At 42.2% G+C, this 14229-nt stretch overlaps 3 protein-coding genes across 3 annotated transcripts; 1 reads left to right on the forward strand and 2 right to left on the reverse strand.

The window, feature by feature from the left end:
- Window positions 1-1205: 1205 nt before the first annotated feature.
- Window positions 1206-6662, reverse strand: LOC115043182 (sorting nexin-32). Its single transcript, XM_029501420.1, has 15 exons — window positions 6299-6662; window positions 6161-6206; window positions 5822-5932; window positions 5488-5595; window positions 4804-4864; window positions 4532-4656; window positions 3131-3214; window positions 2969-3043; window positions 2850-2880; window positions 2596-2683; window positions 2434-2473; window positions 2212-2298; window positions 2044-2133; window positions 1756-1821; window positions 1206-1650 (listed from the first exon to the last, which is right to left on the reverse strand). The coding sequence occupies exons 2-15, from the start codon at window positions 6164-6166 to the stop codon at window positions 1513-1515; spliced, it is 1110 nt and encodes a 369-aa protein (XP_029357280.1). The 5' UTR covers window positions 6167-6206; window positions 6299-6662; the 3' UTR covers window positions 1206-1512.
- Window positions 6167-8541, reverse strand: LOC115043183 (dnaJ homolog subfamily B member 9-like). The gene is made up of 3 exons (XM_029501421.1): window positions 8147-8541; window positions 7539-7777; window positions 6167-6353 (listed from the first exon to the last, which is right to left on the reverse strand). The coding sequence occupies exons 2-3, from the start codon at window positions 7768-7770 to the stop codon at window positions 6295-6297; spliced, it is 291 nt and encodes a 96-aa protein (XP_029357281.1). The 5' UTR covers window positions 7771-7777; window positions 8147-8541; the 3' UTR covers window positions 6167-6294.
- On the forward strand, window positions 8205-14225 carry zc3h10 (zinc finger CCCH-type containing 10). The gene is given in 5 exon segments (XM_029501418.1): window positions 8205-8404; window positions 9875-10060; window positions 11066-11549; window positions 11551-12375; window positions 13255-14225. Coding segments are annotated over 3 exon segments (1677 nt in total). The 5' UTR covers window positions 8205-8404; window positions 9875-10060; window positions 11066-11210; the 3' UTR covers window positions 13768-14225.
- Window positions 14226-14229: the final 4 nt, after the last annotated feature.

A 14229-nucleotide genomic window follows, 5' to 3' on the forward strand; every position in this document is an offset into this window, starting at 1 on the left:
AAATAGTTGGCACCAAATAGTTTGGTGCCATGAGCACAGTTGTGCCTAAATATAGCTTCTCTACTGCTACTGCTGCTGTAGACTCATTTGCCGCTCTATGGACGTGCCTCATTCTTTGAATAACATTTTTCAAGTAAATAATTTGACTTTTGTTTTTGAGCACTGTGGGAGTTTATCTCTAGCTCAGTCTAAGCAGCAGTCACCAACATGAAATCAGATATGTAATAATTCATTCATCTTCTAACTCTTATCTGTTTCTCGGTTGTGGGGGGTGCCGGAGCCAATCCCAGCTCACTCTGGGTGAGGGTGGGGTCACCCTGGACAGGTCAGCAGTCCATCACAGGGCCAACACACAGAGACAGACAGAGACCAACAACCACTCACACTCACACTCAGACCTACGGACAATTTAGAGTAACCTATTAACCTAAACATGCAGTCCTTTGGACGATGGGAGGAAACCGAACCTGTAACCTTCTTGTTGTGGGGTAAAAGCGCTAACCACCACGCCTCCTCGTTGCCCAGATATATAATATCATGAACACTATTGGGTTACAGAACCATCAGAGATAGGGGGTCTTCTGAAATAAGTACATTTACACTCTAGCTGATGACTGTACTCTCAATAATTCAGTCTGTTTGGGTGGGTTGAAAACATGCTCTTGGCGCTGCATGTACTGCCCTTTTTCTGCTCCTTCACTGTCAAATCAGACCAACCTCCTCTCCACTTTCTCTTCTTACAAGACCAGTCATCTATCTCTCTCTGATTCATACCCCCAAATGGGAACCATTCCTCCTTATTCACCCAATGGAGAGATTACAGGCCGGAACAGATGAGAGGAACCACACAGCAGTGCTGAAATATGGACCCAATGTCTTCAACAGACACAGAAGGAGAGGATGACTTTGTACTTTGAAAAAATCCACTATGTTGTAGTTTTGCACCGGATCGCTTTTAAAGTCTTATGCAATAATTTTGAAATTGACTGAATTGATTTTGATTAAATTGTAAAGTGAGATTATTAATGTTGTTTTGTCTCCACAAAGCCAAGGTAGTTCCAAAATCCAAATAATGCACAGTCCCCTTTGCTGCCATGTCCTTGCAGGAGCAGCCAAACCAGCTGATTAATGATCGAGGGGTAAGAAACACACAAAGGCAAACAGGTACTGTGGGAATCAATTCATCACACTTTATTTTGTGTGACCCCAGCTGATGTAGTGGCTAGAGAGCAGCGATATGTTCTCAGCACAAATGTACGATAGTAGTATAGAACGTATGCCCATACAATGTCCTCAGCAGGCACACAAGTCATCTGCTGAGATCACAAAACATTTCTATAGAGGTTTTATTAGGAAGCATACAAGCATGAGTGTGTGTGTGTTTTCATCGACACTGCATCTAAATATCGTCAGGCTACATTACAACAAAGGGTGAAGGACATGTGTGAGTTGTCCCTGGCTATGTTTAGACATATTGAGGATGCGTCATTAAAGAAGGTACCAGTCAGGTCACTAGGCCATCTCTCTCAAGGCTTGCAGATGCTGGTTGAACTGATCAGCACTTTCTTTTGCTGTAAGAAGCTGCTTTTCACACCACTGAATCAGTGACTGCTGCAAAATCTCCACACGGAGGGCCTCAAATCGTGCAATCTGGCAAATAAACATAGCATACATTTTTATATGTACAGTAAAGGTATGTGAGGTTTGTGTGTGTGTGTGTGGGGGGGGATGTCATGAGGAAATTGGTTGTTTTACCTCCTTCTTAGCAACACCACAAATTTGATCAAACTCAGTCTCTGCGGCTTTCTTCACCTCCTCCATCTGATGAAAAAGGAGAACAAGTCATCATTTTTACAGACTTTGTCCTAATTAGTCTGAATATACAGTTTATGTATATGAATCTGATGTCTGCTGATCAGCTTTCACCCTTGAGATGTCGCCCCCCCCCTTCCGGACTCATCAGCAGAGCGTTACTGACACCTGCTGGTCATAAAATAGCAACTTGGAGCAGCATGCTCCTGTACGAGGATGCACAACACTCACAGCAGCCTTCTTCACGGATTTAGCCTTCTCTGCATTCCTCTTGGCAGTCTCTAGCTCAACCAGTTTACAGGTTCTCCTGAACAGCATTTCCTGCATCGGACATGATGTTTATTGTTACAAACAAAGGATTATTAGTCACGAAAATAACTTCAAAACTGCAAAACACACCTTTTCTGCCTCCAGGTAGCGTGACTCCAGGTCTAGGCCCAGCCCGAGGGTGCTCACATTGTTCTCAGCAACACTCATCATATTTTTCTGCCCCCCCCCAAAAAAAAAAAATAAATAAATAAATAAAAATAATGATAATAATTTAATTTGTACATGATTTGGCAAAGCCATGGTGCTCTACAATCTATTTCTGTTAAAAAAAAAAAAAAAAAGACAATTTACCTTCGCAGATTCAAAGACTTCAGATAATTTCACACAAATCCTGAGAAAAAAAAAAAACGTTTTGTAATCAAACTGACTGCCTTTAACTGGATAAAGTATTCATATGCATTCATTTTAAGTAGACATGATAGGGGTGTGGCACTGATAATCTTATTGTCTCACCTAGAAAAGACCTGCTTGTCAGGATCATCCCCGGCTTCCACACACAGATGCAGAGCTGCTGAGAAGTGTCCACAGGCCAATGCTATTTCTGCATAAGAGCACAACATGAAGCATGTGGTAACATCCAACTTGGCACAAACGAAACTGGCATTGTGATATGGGTAAAGATCACTACATCACATGTCCCACGTTAACTCAACACCCCCGTCTGCTCTCACAGGCTATTTTTCTAAGCAGTGAACCATGTTTCTTACTTTGCTCAGTAAGCACCACATCCAGAAATCTCTACAAGGAAAAATGACAGGACAGTATATATTATGGTGTTTGAGAGATAAAAAGGAAACAGACTAAAAATATAAGATGGGTGGCTCACCTCAGCTGCGTTCTTAGAATGGCCAGTTAGAACGAGGTTAAGATCACGTTGAGTTTGAAAGAATTCATCCACATCCTGCGCACACAGGTCATTAAAACATTAACGTTACAGATGGAGGGTCAGAAGCTGCAAATCATGTCTCCATGACGCCCAGTTGTGTACCTTATGGCCCTCTTTCCTCATCTCTTCCACAGCTTGACTCAGCCAGTTGAAAATATTTTTCCTTGCTCTTTGCCTACCTGGAGGCTAAACATAATTAGAAAGATTAGCTGCAACATTTATAGTAACGATGCTTATGCAGAGTATTTACAATATATGACATCCGCTAAACATGAGTCCGACAGACAGATACACTGTCTCACAGAAAATATTTAGAACCTAATTGTTGGATCTTGTCTAAGCTATGCCTTTTCTAGTGCTTGTTACACACATGCACGCACAAAAATAGTCCTGGGACATCCAAAGACAAAGAACATTTTTGCCTGTGACTGGACAAAATTTCAGATTGATTTACAGCCTTCCAGACTTGATGAGGCTGATACACTCTTGACCGAAAACGCCTGTATCATAATCAGAACCTAAAACATTTCCAACAGTGACAAAAACTCTCATTCAAACACACAATACCCTGCATATACCAGCCCAAACTCCGGCTGGCATATGGAGACAAATGCACTCACAAGCAATTTACAGCAGCCAATTAACCTAATATGTAGTCCTTGGACTGTGGGAGGAGCACCGGAAGGACATTCAGGTCCTGAGTTCAAACCTAGAACTCTCTAGCTGTGAGGTGACAATACAAACCACTGCAAATGAGCCTTCCCAAAAGGCAAACAAACATAGTCCTCTTGCGTGGAAGCTGTTTTAAGTTTTGTTTGACAATAGATTATGAGGTTTCTGTAAAGCCAAGTGTTAGTCAAACACAGCGGACGGAGCGCTTGCAGTCTTATTTCTTTTGTGGAACATCCCTTCATTCGGCCCCTTTTTAAAATTTTTATTGTTTTGTGACATTTCACCAGCTTGTTTGTGTTTTCATTATCTCCAGAACTTGTTCCTTCTTTAAAGTCCACAGTCCAGCAGTTCAAAAATGCCCCTTTAACAGTTTGTCCTCGTGCAGCCATAAAAACCTCTGCAGCTTGACTGAAGCTTGTTACCAGCTGAAACAGGTGTTTTCAGCTTCTGGGTCTGTGAGGGGGTTACAGGAAGTTTTAGGTTGTATTTCACTGTGGCATCATGGCAATATATGGTCCAGGAGACATCTACAGGCATATAGTCAGTTGAAGGCCTCTCGATGATGGTCACCCATGGGGAGAGTTTCACTATAATTACCAAATTGCGGCCCTTCTTTTCCGATGTGCAGATCACTGGCCCTCCCTCCTCCATATGTTTAGAGACTGTCACATTTCTCACATGAATCTGTCCATCGTCTCATCTGAGACAATGCCAGTGCAAAATTAACAACTACTACTTTTTCTCAGAAACATAATGTCACGCTGCACTCTTTACAACCCTAGTTGTACGAAGAAAAAAAACTCCATTATCTTATCTATCATGTCCACTTACATCTGTGCTTGTAAGGAAGATTTCCAGAGCTTTATTTTTGTTGAGTATGTTGTGTGAAGCAACCTGCTGGAGGAAAGTTTCTAGTGCTTTTCTGTACGGCTGCCACTCTCCCAAACCAAGGAAACCTGCAGGGAAGGATTCAGCATTTTAACCATAACACTCATTATCACGCTGCAACAGTACAACGGACACTGAGGGGAACTACACATGCTTTTTCAATCTATTGCATTTGATATGAATTTCATGCAGAGGTGGCCATCAGACGTACTCACCAAGCTGTTTCATCACCTTGGCAGATGCATTCACCTGAGGCTTTGCAGGAATAGGAGGGAACTTAAAGGAAAGACACAAGAAAATATCTATTAAAGTTCAAGTAGGACCTATTATATTGTTTATTCAAAACTTCTGTGTTGGCGGAGCCTGGTAAGGTTAATCGTTCTTGAAATATACTGCATTTCCACACAACATAAAACTGAAGAATCTGCTATAACACTGTATGTGTTTGTTTAATGCATCACAAACTCAGCCCTGAACAAATAGTCACTTGTCACAAAATACTCCTTGAGAAGATATAGTTATTTTCTACAGCTCTGAAGAAACTTGTAGTTCTAAGATCGGAAAAAGACAAAGTAAAGTCAAGAAATTACAAAGGGTCTGAAAAGTTACAGTGCTTTCAATACATTTTGGCAACAGAAACACATTTTCTAACCTGGTATTAAGTAAGTGCATGAATTAACATTTGGTTTGCCATTTCTTCAGTCACAAAAACACCATTGTACAAGAATGAAGCTTTTAAAGTGGGCTGTAGATTCTTCAAAGAAGAAGAAGAAAAAAAAAAAAAGATCACAGAATGACCAAACAAGACAATACACAGCCGATTTACCAGAACCACTAACTGTCTGTGCAGGTTTACAGGTCAGATAGAGGACTGAGTGCAGTGGAAACAAAGTACTGACTATGACTCCCTGTATCCCAGGCACCTCCTCCTGAGAGAACAGCAGCTGCTGCAACCATTCAAAATCATCATAGGTTCGGTCCACATGGTACTCTCCTGTCCCAGAAAGCTGGCACAAACAGGAATGTCAAAATGTCATGACACGCATCTTAGTTCAAACACATCAACTGACTTATACTTATGATTTGTTGTAGCTGATGAAGTGTCATGAATATCTCATGTCTCGTAAAGAGACACTAACAATATGCAATCCAATCCAGTTAAAAAGATTGTACTGATCTGGACCTAATGTTGTCATTGCCTGCGAAAAATGAGGAAATTAATAATTTTCTCACCTTTTGGGAAACAATCAAAAAAGTAAGCATGCCTTCATCATTCAGCACGTCTGTAACCCTGATGTTATGACCATGGACACTCAGAGCAGACTTCACTTCTTCTACTTCTTGCTGTAGTAAAAAAAATTGCTGCTAATTGTATCAAAACATTCCTAAAATATTGATTTTGATGCAAACTACGGTGTGTGTCTATATATGTGTGTGTGTATATATATATACACACACACACACACACACACACATATACATACATACATATATATATACACGCACGCAGACACAAAAGAGTAAAAGTCACATGACACTCAAGTTGTCAAAAACACTTTCAGTTGTACTTACCATCATTGTTAAGATTGTAAGTTAATGCTTCCAGTCTGTCTTTTATCTGTTTGTAGAAAAATTAAATCTCCTTTTATCTTGGTAAAGTGCAGAAAGTTGCAAAACTTTTTTGTCTTATGCAGGATTTAGTGCACTTACTCTCCAACTGCTGAGAAGGCATAGGATATCCTCTGGGTCAAAGTGCACACTGGCTCTAAGAGAAATGGAGTAAAACAGTGCCAAATCTAAAGTGCTGGCGCAGGGAAAAAGATGAGTGAGTGGTGTGTTAGTCAGTACCTTCAACACGCCCAAACAGGAAAAGGGGCATAACGGTCCAATCAGTTATCCAACTGTCAGCCTTACAACCTCACAAGCCTATAAACAACCACTCAACTTACAACTCATCCAATAAAACATGCAGAATGAGAGGCATGAGTAAGCATTTTAATATGGAAACTTTGTTAACAATAAAAAAAGACAACTTATTAAAACCTAATAGTTGAGCACAATACAGGATCAACACTTCAAATATCTAGTAGAAATGCTTCTCCTCATTGTCATCCCTATCTTCAAAATAAAAGTTGAATCCTGGCTCCTCAAAACTGTAATGTTCAAAAATATTCTCTTCATCCTGCCAGTCCTGATGAAAGCTCCAGTGGATGAGTGTCTCTTCCACAAAGAGACTATCATCAAAGTCATGGAAGGAGTCTGAGAAACTGAAGTGGAAGGGGAAGCTTGACTCATCTTCATCCACAGGATCATCAGAAACTCCATTTTTTAGAAAAGCCTCATGGCCAACTTTGTCATAGAGTTCCCTCTTATCTTTGTTGGAAAGCACAGTGTAGGCTGCAGTAGGAGAAAAATAGGAACTTAAGTGAATTTGAGGGTACACCAAGCTAAAACCACAATTAATGTTACAACGTTTCACTGCTTAGTTCCCATCAAACTTATTTAAAGAGCAGGCTAAACACAGAACCATACATTGTATTTTTAAAACCACAAACCAACCAATGAAGAAGTTAGTGAAATGCTGAACCTCGAAGAGCCCTTTTGAAGGTAATATTTATTGCAGGGATGATCGATGCTCGATCATTGTCAAAGTGGGGTCCTTGAGGCAGAGCCTTCAATCCTTTGATTGAGAAATAATAACTCTCCCTACTAGTCGTAACACAAAGGCAATCACGGCTATAACAAAATGATCTCATCAGATTGGGGAGTGTGGTCTAGATGGTTCAGGAGGCCCTGATGCGAAAAAGTTTGGCAACCATTGAGCAAAGGAGAGTTGGAAGATGCCATCTGTACTGAGCCCTCACCATAAAAACAGATGTGGTCCGTGAATGCCACTTGTGTGCATAATGCGGCTTACTCTAAAGTTCAGTGTGTTGCATGAGTGTTTTACCTTCTGCAATCTCTCTGAAGGGCTCTGCGTCTGCTTTCTTGTTCTTATCGGGGTGGTGCTTGATGGCCAGTTTGCGGAAAGCCTTTTTTATCTGGCTGTCAGTTGCTGTTGGCTCAATGTTGAGAATGTCGTAGTAGTTTCTGTTGCTCTCTGAGGCAGCGGCTGCAGATAAGCAGAGCAGGACTGCGGAGGCTCGGATGATCCAGCAGAGCAGAGCCTGCACCGCTGCCATGTTGGACCTGAACACAGATGAGAAACTCTGTCAAACAAAGCAGCCTTTCTGAGCGTGTGTACGGACTCTACCATGTGGTTTACCAGCTAATTTCCATTTAAAAAAAAAAGCTCTCCAGTGACTGGTCTACACACCAGTAAAGATACGGGCCTCTGACTATAAACCAGGTGCACAAATATAAGTAGTCAGTTCATTGCACGCAAGACGTTGCGCCTGTTTTAGGGAAAGTACGTACAAAAACAGAGTTGACGCGGCGCCGCCTTTATCTTTCCTTTTTGTTAACTGGAGTTTCATCAACTTCCACCTCAACACACTTTATTCATTGCATCCAGGCGTAAAACAGAAAAATAACTAAGTCAAGAAAAAAATTAAATACCATTTTTATGTTCACCGCTAGAGGTCGGAAAGCAGCAGCTCGGGAGAAACGTAGAAGAAGAAGCTCGTCTGCTTCGTTGGTGGTGAAAGATAAATTAACACCTGAAGTAAACAGCACCGAGGCCGCGAGGAGATGTCGATAAAACACGGGCCTGTCCGCTTTTGTCAGCAGAAATAGATGGCGAAGTGTCAGTGAGTCAGGCTGAGGCCTTTACTGAAGGGAACCACTCAGCTGGATCCGGATCCAGGTTTCTGTTCGGTAAGACTGCACTAGCACTTAGCCAGCTGTGGGACGATCGCCAGCTAACATTAGCTAGCAGGACAGCCCGAAGGTCCCGTAGCACCGTGTTAGTGGCAGAAATATGCTAGGTTGGGCTTTATTTACCACCTGCCAACATGTCTATTCAATCCAGTTTCCGGTTACAATTTCATTTTTTCCAAAGATAAGTGATTTATATTGAGACTCCATGAGGCTGAGAAGTCAGACAGCTTTTTCCAAGACTCCATGATCGAAGAGCTATCTGTAGCTGTTGAGCCTCAGACTTGTGCTACTTCCCAACAAGTAATAAAAAGTGAATCGAAAATTGAAAATTGTATAAAGTATGAAGATTTTCAACGAAGGATCAAAACTCAAAACGCCATTATTATGCAGCTTCAATCCGCGAGTGCGAACGGGGAGAGATTATTCTTACTGTCAGCGTTTCAAAGCAAAGCTCTGTCCTGCCCGGACCAAACTAATCCTGACTACCAGCTGAGCAATAACTCTGTAGAGACCGAGATCCACATTGACTTACAATGTGGTAAATACTATGTTAAATTCAATACCGATACGTTTGATACGTTGGAAAGTCGTCGGAAACTTTACAGATTCTCTCTCACACACTCAGTGACAGTGTAAAGCAACTTATTGTATCACAGAAAGGGGTGGAGCGTCATTAACTACATAATATTAGACTGCAAATGAAAGACCACATAATAAAAACTGTATCAGCAGCAAGAGAACTTTATTTTATTTTTTAGTTCACAACAGATGTTATGTCAAAGCATTTTCCAAACACAGCTGTCCAAGAAATTAGTTAATTTATTTAGTGACCCAACTATTCCCACCAAGTTGGAAACAGTGTTACGTAAAAAAAACTTCACTGCAAAAACCAAGAACTAAGTAGCATGTGATAATGTGATAAATCTAATTTTAGTCTGTTACACAAATGGGACACTCAAAACAAATATCTGTTGTGTTTATTCAGTCATGTTGTTCAGCTGACATTCACGCTGTAAAAGAATTGGGGGGTGATCTGATAATCATTCTTCGGTTACGGCATCAGGACTACTTGCTTAAAATTCAAATCAGACACTAACACAATAATCAAAATTGCAATAGACTTATATAAAGAGCAGGTCATCAACATATACATCCATATCAACTTTTATAATAAGCCTTGTCTGCAGTATTTTTGATTTGCTCACCCTCCGTATTTATACACCCTTGTCCAAGAGCATGCCCATAATGACCTGGACTTTTCTCTTCCCCCAATGACGTGTACATGTAAAAAATCAAATTAACACAGTGTAGTCCAATTTCCTCATCAAAATTTTTTAGTTTAATTCAGCAGTATTATTTGAGGAGGTGATCCACGACCACTATTCTCCACAGAAGACACCTCCCTCTCTACTGACTAAAAACACCATTGGGGGAAAATTCAAAAGGATTTCTGTTCTTACCTTTCAGACCTCTGAGTGGCTCTGACTATTGGCTGTGTCCGGTTGTCCTCTGTGAGTTTGGGATCCTTTGAAGTTCCCTGGCTGGCTTGCCGAGACTCTGTGGTGGCTTTCCCAGAACTCAGGAAACTTTGGGATTTAAAGCTGCAACTCTTACGGCTGAAACTAAATTGAGGTCCTAAACTGCCTTCTTGAGGTATAGCAGAAACTCTCTATGTAAGGAATTCAAGATTAACTGCTGCCAAGGACAAAATAGTAATTTATTTGCAACTAAAGTACATGCACTTACAGCTCAATCTAGCACAGTATTACTGCTCTCGCGGGCAATTTTTTTTTTTCAACCATTCTAACAAACATGGTAGGAAAACATTCATCCCTGTACCCATTTTCAGGGTGCATCTGTTCTTCTGTTGCTAGGCTTCTGCGTTCAATGCAAAATATGGTGTATATTTTCTATATTGGCTCTCTGTCTCAGCTATTTTTCTAGTCCATGCAGGTTTTTGGTGACCCAGCCGAGGTATGGAGCAATGCCCAAAAGGGTGCGGGTGCATCTCACCTGCTTTTTGTGCAACTCGGTTTTATATAGCATTAACTGACTATTTCTAGGATCCCGCTTGCCCCTTGGCCTCTTAAGTATTGAACTGCAGCTGTCACCAACAGCCCATTGCTGGTGAGCTGTACAGATGAGCTGTAGCCATGAAATGTAATAGGTCATATGCTGCAGCTACTACTTGTCACCCACTCCTACAGATGTGTAATTGATTTCTAAAGGCCATGCATTGAGTTTGAACGCAACATATGTGATAAGTGAAGACATGTTCATTTCTTTAAACTGCCAGCTGAAGATATTTGTGCGTGTGATTGGATACACATTGCCTAGCAATGTTTTGTGTTCCCCCATGTTGTTGGAACTTGTACATAGTGTCCCCCCCTCCAAAGGTTTTCCTACTTTCACAGGTTAACATATTCTCTTTTTACCCTTGAGCAGCTGAGGCCCAGTATCTAAAAACATACATGCATTTACACTAATTTATTAGCAGATGCTTGATTTACATCTGCGACAAATACATTTTCCTCCCAAACTACATACTTTTAGGTTTTTAGAGGGAAGATTACAGCCTTCACTGCCATCTGTGATGTCTTAATATGCTTTAAAAACACCACTTTCATCTTGGCTTCATGTGTTTTTATTCTCTTGCAGGTCTTTTGAATAGAAGATTTCACTACCCAAAGGCCAGAACAATTCATGACTTCTTTGCCTGTGTATGTGACTGTTTGCAAGGCCACATCAGTCCTAGCCATACATGAGATGAGTCCTATTTTCTCATTGAGCTGGGCCAAGCGCCATGCCTGACCGGGACAGTTCCTACCTGTCAGGTGGTGGTGGCAGTAGTGGTAGTTTGGGGGAGGAAGGAGTGCCTGGGTCTGGTCTGGCAGTTGGCTCGGCAGAGGGCAGAGGGGGTACAGGAGGAAGTGTTGGAGGCAACATCTCTGGCTCTGGGAGCATGGGTGGAGGAGGGGCGCTTGGAAACAGCAACGGTTGTGGGAATGGCGCAGGAGGACAAGGTGCAGGACTTGCGTTGGACGGCGTCTGCAGGGACTTCATACGCAATGTTTGCAAGAGAGGGAAGCGCTGCCGCTTTAGACATCCAGATTTTAACGAGGTTCCGGATTTGGGAGTGCAAAAAAAACGAGTTCATATTTTGTCATGACCATCAGAATAAGGAGTGTATGCGCTCCAACTGCCGCTTTGTCCATGGATCTAAAGAGGACGAGGACTACTACAAAAAAACAGGAGAATTACCCCTCAGATTAAGAGGGAAAGTTGCAGCTCGCCTGGGCTTGTCCCCCATGGATCTCCCCCATAGCCGTGGTGAGGTCCCTATCTGCAGAGACTTCCTGACAGGAGAGTGCCAGAGGGGAAACAAATGTAAATTTCGCCATGTCAAAAAAGACTATGAATATGAGCCCTCCAGGGTTGGGGTGGGGGGTGTTATAGGGCCAGGTGCTAGTGGAATGGTGAATGCTGGGGGTGGGGTGGGTGGTGGTGGTGGCAGTGGTGGTGGTGGAGGAGGTGCCTGTGGTGGAATACAGGGACTTGTGGGAAGTGGAGGTGGGAGTAATATGATAGGGATGGGCTGTCCCAGTTTGGGTGGCTGCAGAGATCCAGGTATTTCAGGAATCGGGGGAGTAGGTGGAGGTGGGATTAGTGGTTGTCTGTCGATCAGTTCTTCAGGACAGCGGCGTTTTGACAGGAGCTCATGCTCAGTGTATGACCCTCTGCTTGAGAACGGGCTGTTTGATGCTGGTTCAATGGAGGCCTCGATGGACCACACTGCTCTACAGTTAAAAAGGCGGCGGTTGGAAGGGCTTCGCCTGGCAGATGGGAATGGAGGTGGACACTATGAGCTTGGAGTTCAAGCCACCTTGCCATCACGCCCTCTTGAGTACAGGTTCCTGGAGGAAGAGAACTCTCTGCTGAGGAAGCGAGTTGAAGAATTAAAGAAGCAGGTTAGAATTACAGATGGGACAAAATAGGCTTTGCTACTTGAACAAAATAAATAATCTAGATCTCAATGGCATCCATCAAATTGGACAGACTGCTTTACCCACATTAAGGGTACCTATATGACAGACAAAATAAATGTTTGTATTTATTTTCTAATAACAATACCCATCTAAACAAATGTTAGCCTTTGAATTAGATTAAATTATGGTGCCAAATGTAACTATATGCACTAAATTTGTCCTTTCACGTGTGAGCATAAGAAAATATGAACTTCTTTCATTTAGTTATTTCTTTGTGGTGCACCCTATTATTCAAATGTCATTCACTACTTCAGAATAATAGCTTTCATAGAAAAGGTATTTTTGGATTAGGCAGCGTTTTAGAAGACTGTAAGAAAGCTTTATTTACATACGAAACAAAATTACTCAAGTTCATGTGAAGAGGCTGCTAAAAGGTTGTGCTATAAATAGCACATGACACTCAATGGAAGAAACATTCATTTTGTAGCAGTAATTAGCATAAACAAGAAAAGATAGGTCAGATTAATTCAAGAAACAGCTGCCATGTCTGGATTTTCTCCTCACAGTGATCTGACTAAGACACTAATGACTGTGGTTGGGCACTCGTTAAAGAGTGGAAAGTGTATTCTGCAGCATTGTAACACTGTGTAAAGAGCGACAGACTTGCATAATTCTGTGAAAATGTTACAAATCATGAATACAAGAACTGCAGGGCAGTGTCCAGCTATTAGTCATTTCATAAAAAATGTTAACTTGTTGGTTGTTAGTGAATGCTCCAAAGTAGCTCTGAATGATTCAACGTGCTTTTTTCTGATCGTATAATATTCATTACTTTTCTAATGAATGTCTTGTGTTTCTCAGGTTTCAAACCTTATTGCCACCAATGAGGTTCTTCTGGAGCAGAACGCCCAGTTTCGAAGTCAGGCCAAGGTGATGACGCTGTCCTCCACCCCTGCACCCGCTGAGCAGAGTCTGGCTCCCCCTGTGGGTGCAGTGAGTTCCTACAATCACAGCATCGCGCAGACTCACACCACCCTGAGCAGCGCTGGACTGCAGCCTCGCCCTGTCACCCAGCAAGACCTGGTGGCTCCCACTGGTGCCCCTGCAGCACCCCCAACTAATGCAGCCCCACCTACTGCTCCTCCACCCCACCTCAACCCTGAGATCACACCCCTCTCTGCTGCCCTTGCACAAACCATTGCCCAAGGAATGGCACCTCCAGTTTCTATGGCACCGGTGGCTGTATCTGTGGCACCAGTGGCTGTGTCTATGACACAGCCTCTGCCTGGCATCACGATGAGTCATGCCACCACCCCCATGGTATCCTACCCCATTGCAAGTCAAAGCATGAGGATCACTACGCTGCCTCACTAACTGATTGACAGTCAGGGGTGCGTCCCCTCAAATCAGACTGCAGCATTTTGAGCAGTGATTAAAAACATTAGATGGTCCTTTTGAATTCTGACATCAGTGAGCTATAGACTCTTGTGCCTCTCCAGCAGAAGGCAGGTTAAGAACATCTGTACAGCCTCTATCAATGTGTGTTCTATTGAAACATTAGATATTTTTTTTCCTATTGACTGGCTGACCTGTAAACTCTGACAAAGCTCTGTGTACCAAAGGGATCTTTTTGAGGAAATCAACAAAAAAAAAAAGGGAAACAAAAAACTTAACATGAGCTCATTAATTGTCTGAATAATTTCTGCAGAACTGCTGTGCCATCATCCTTGGGATGTGAAGACTTTGGAGGCAGTTTGCATTTCTATTTTTGTGATTTGCTCTAGTGTAAATTAACTTTGGTACTTTGAACAATTGAAAAAAAAAAAAAAGCGTCAA

Source organism: Echeneis naucrates, chromosome 5, assembly GCF_900963305.1.
Source record: "Echeneis naucrates chromosome 5, fEcheNa1.1, whole genome shotgun sequence".
In the NCBI taxonomy this organism is placed as follows: Eukaryota; Metazoa; Chordata; class Actinopteri; order Carangiformes; family Echeneidae; genus Echeneis; species Echeneis naucrates.

Bases quoted from the DNA above. Each gene is read 5' to 3' on its own strand.
- LOC115043183 (XM_029501421.1), bottom strand. From the start codon at position 7,770: ATGGCAGCGGTGCAGGCTCTGCTCTGCTGGATCATCCGAGCCTCCGCA. The intron at 6,354-7,538 runs GTAAAACACTCA...CATTTCTCTTAG, and splicing joins CTTCAGAGAGATTGCAGAAG to AGCCAGTGTGCACTTTGACC.
- LOC115043182 (XM_029501420.1), bottom strand. The intron at 4,657-4,803 runs GTGAGTACGTCT...CCTTCCCTGCAG, and splicing joins CAAGGTGATGAAACAGCTTG to GTTTCCTTGGTTTGGGAGAG. The intron at 2,134-2,211 runs GTGTGTTTTGCA...TGTCCGATGCAG, and splicing joins GCTACCTGGAGGCAGAAAAG to GAAATGCTGTTCAGGAGAAC.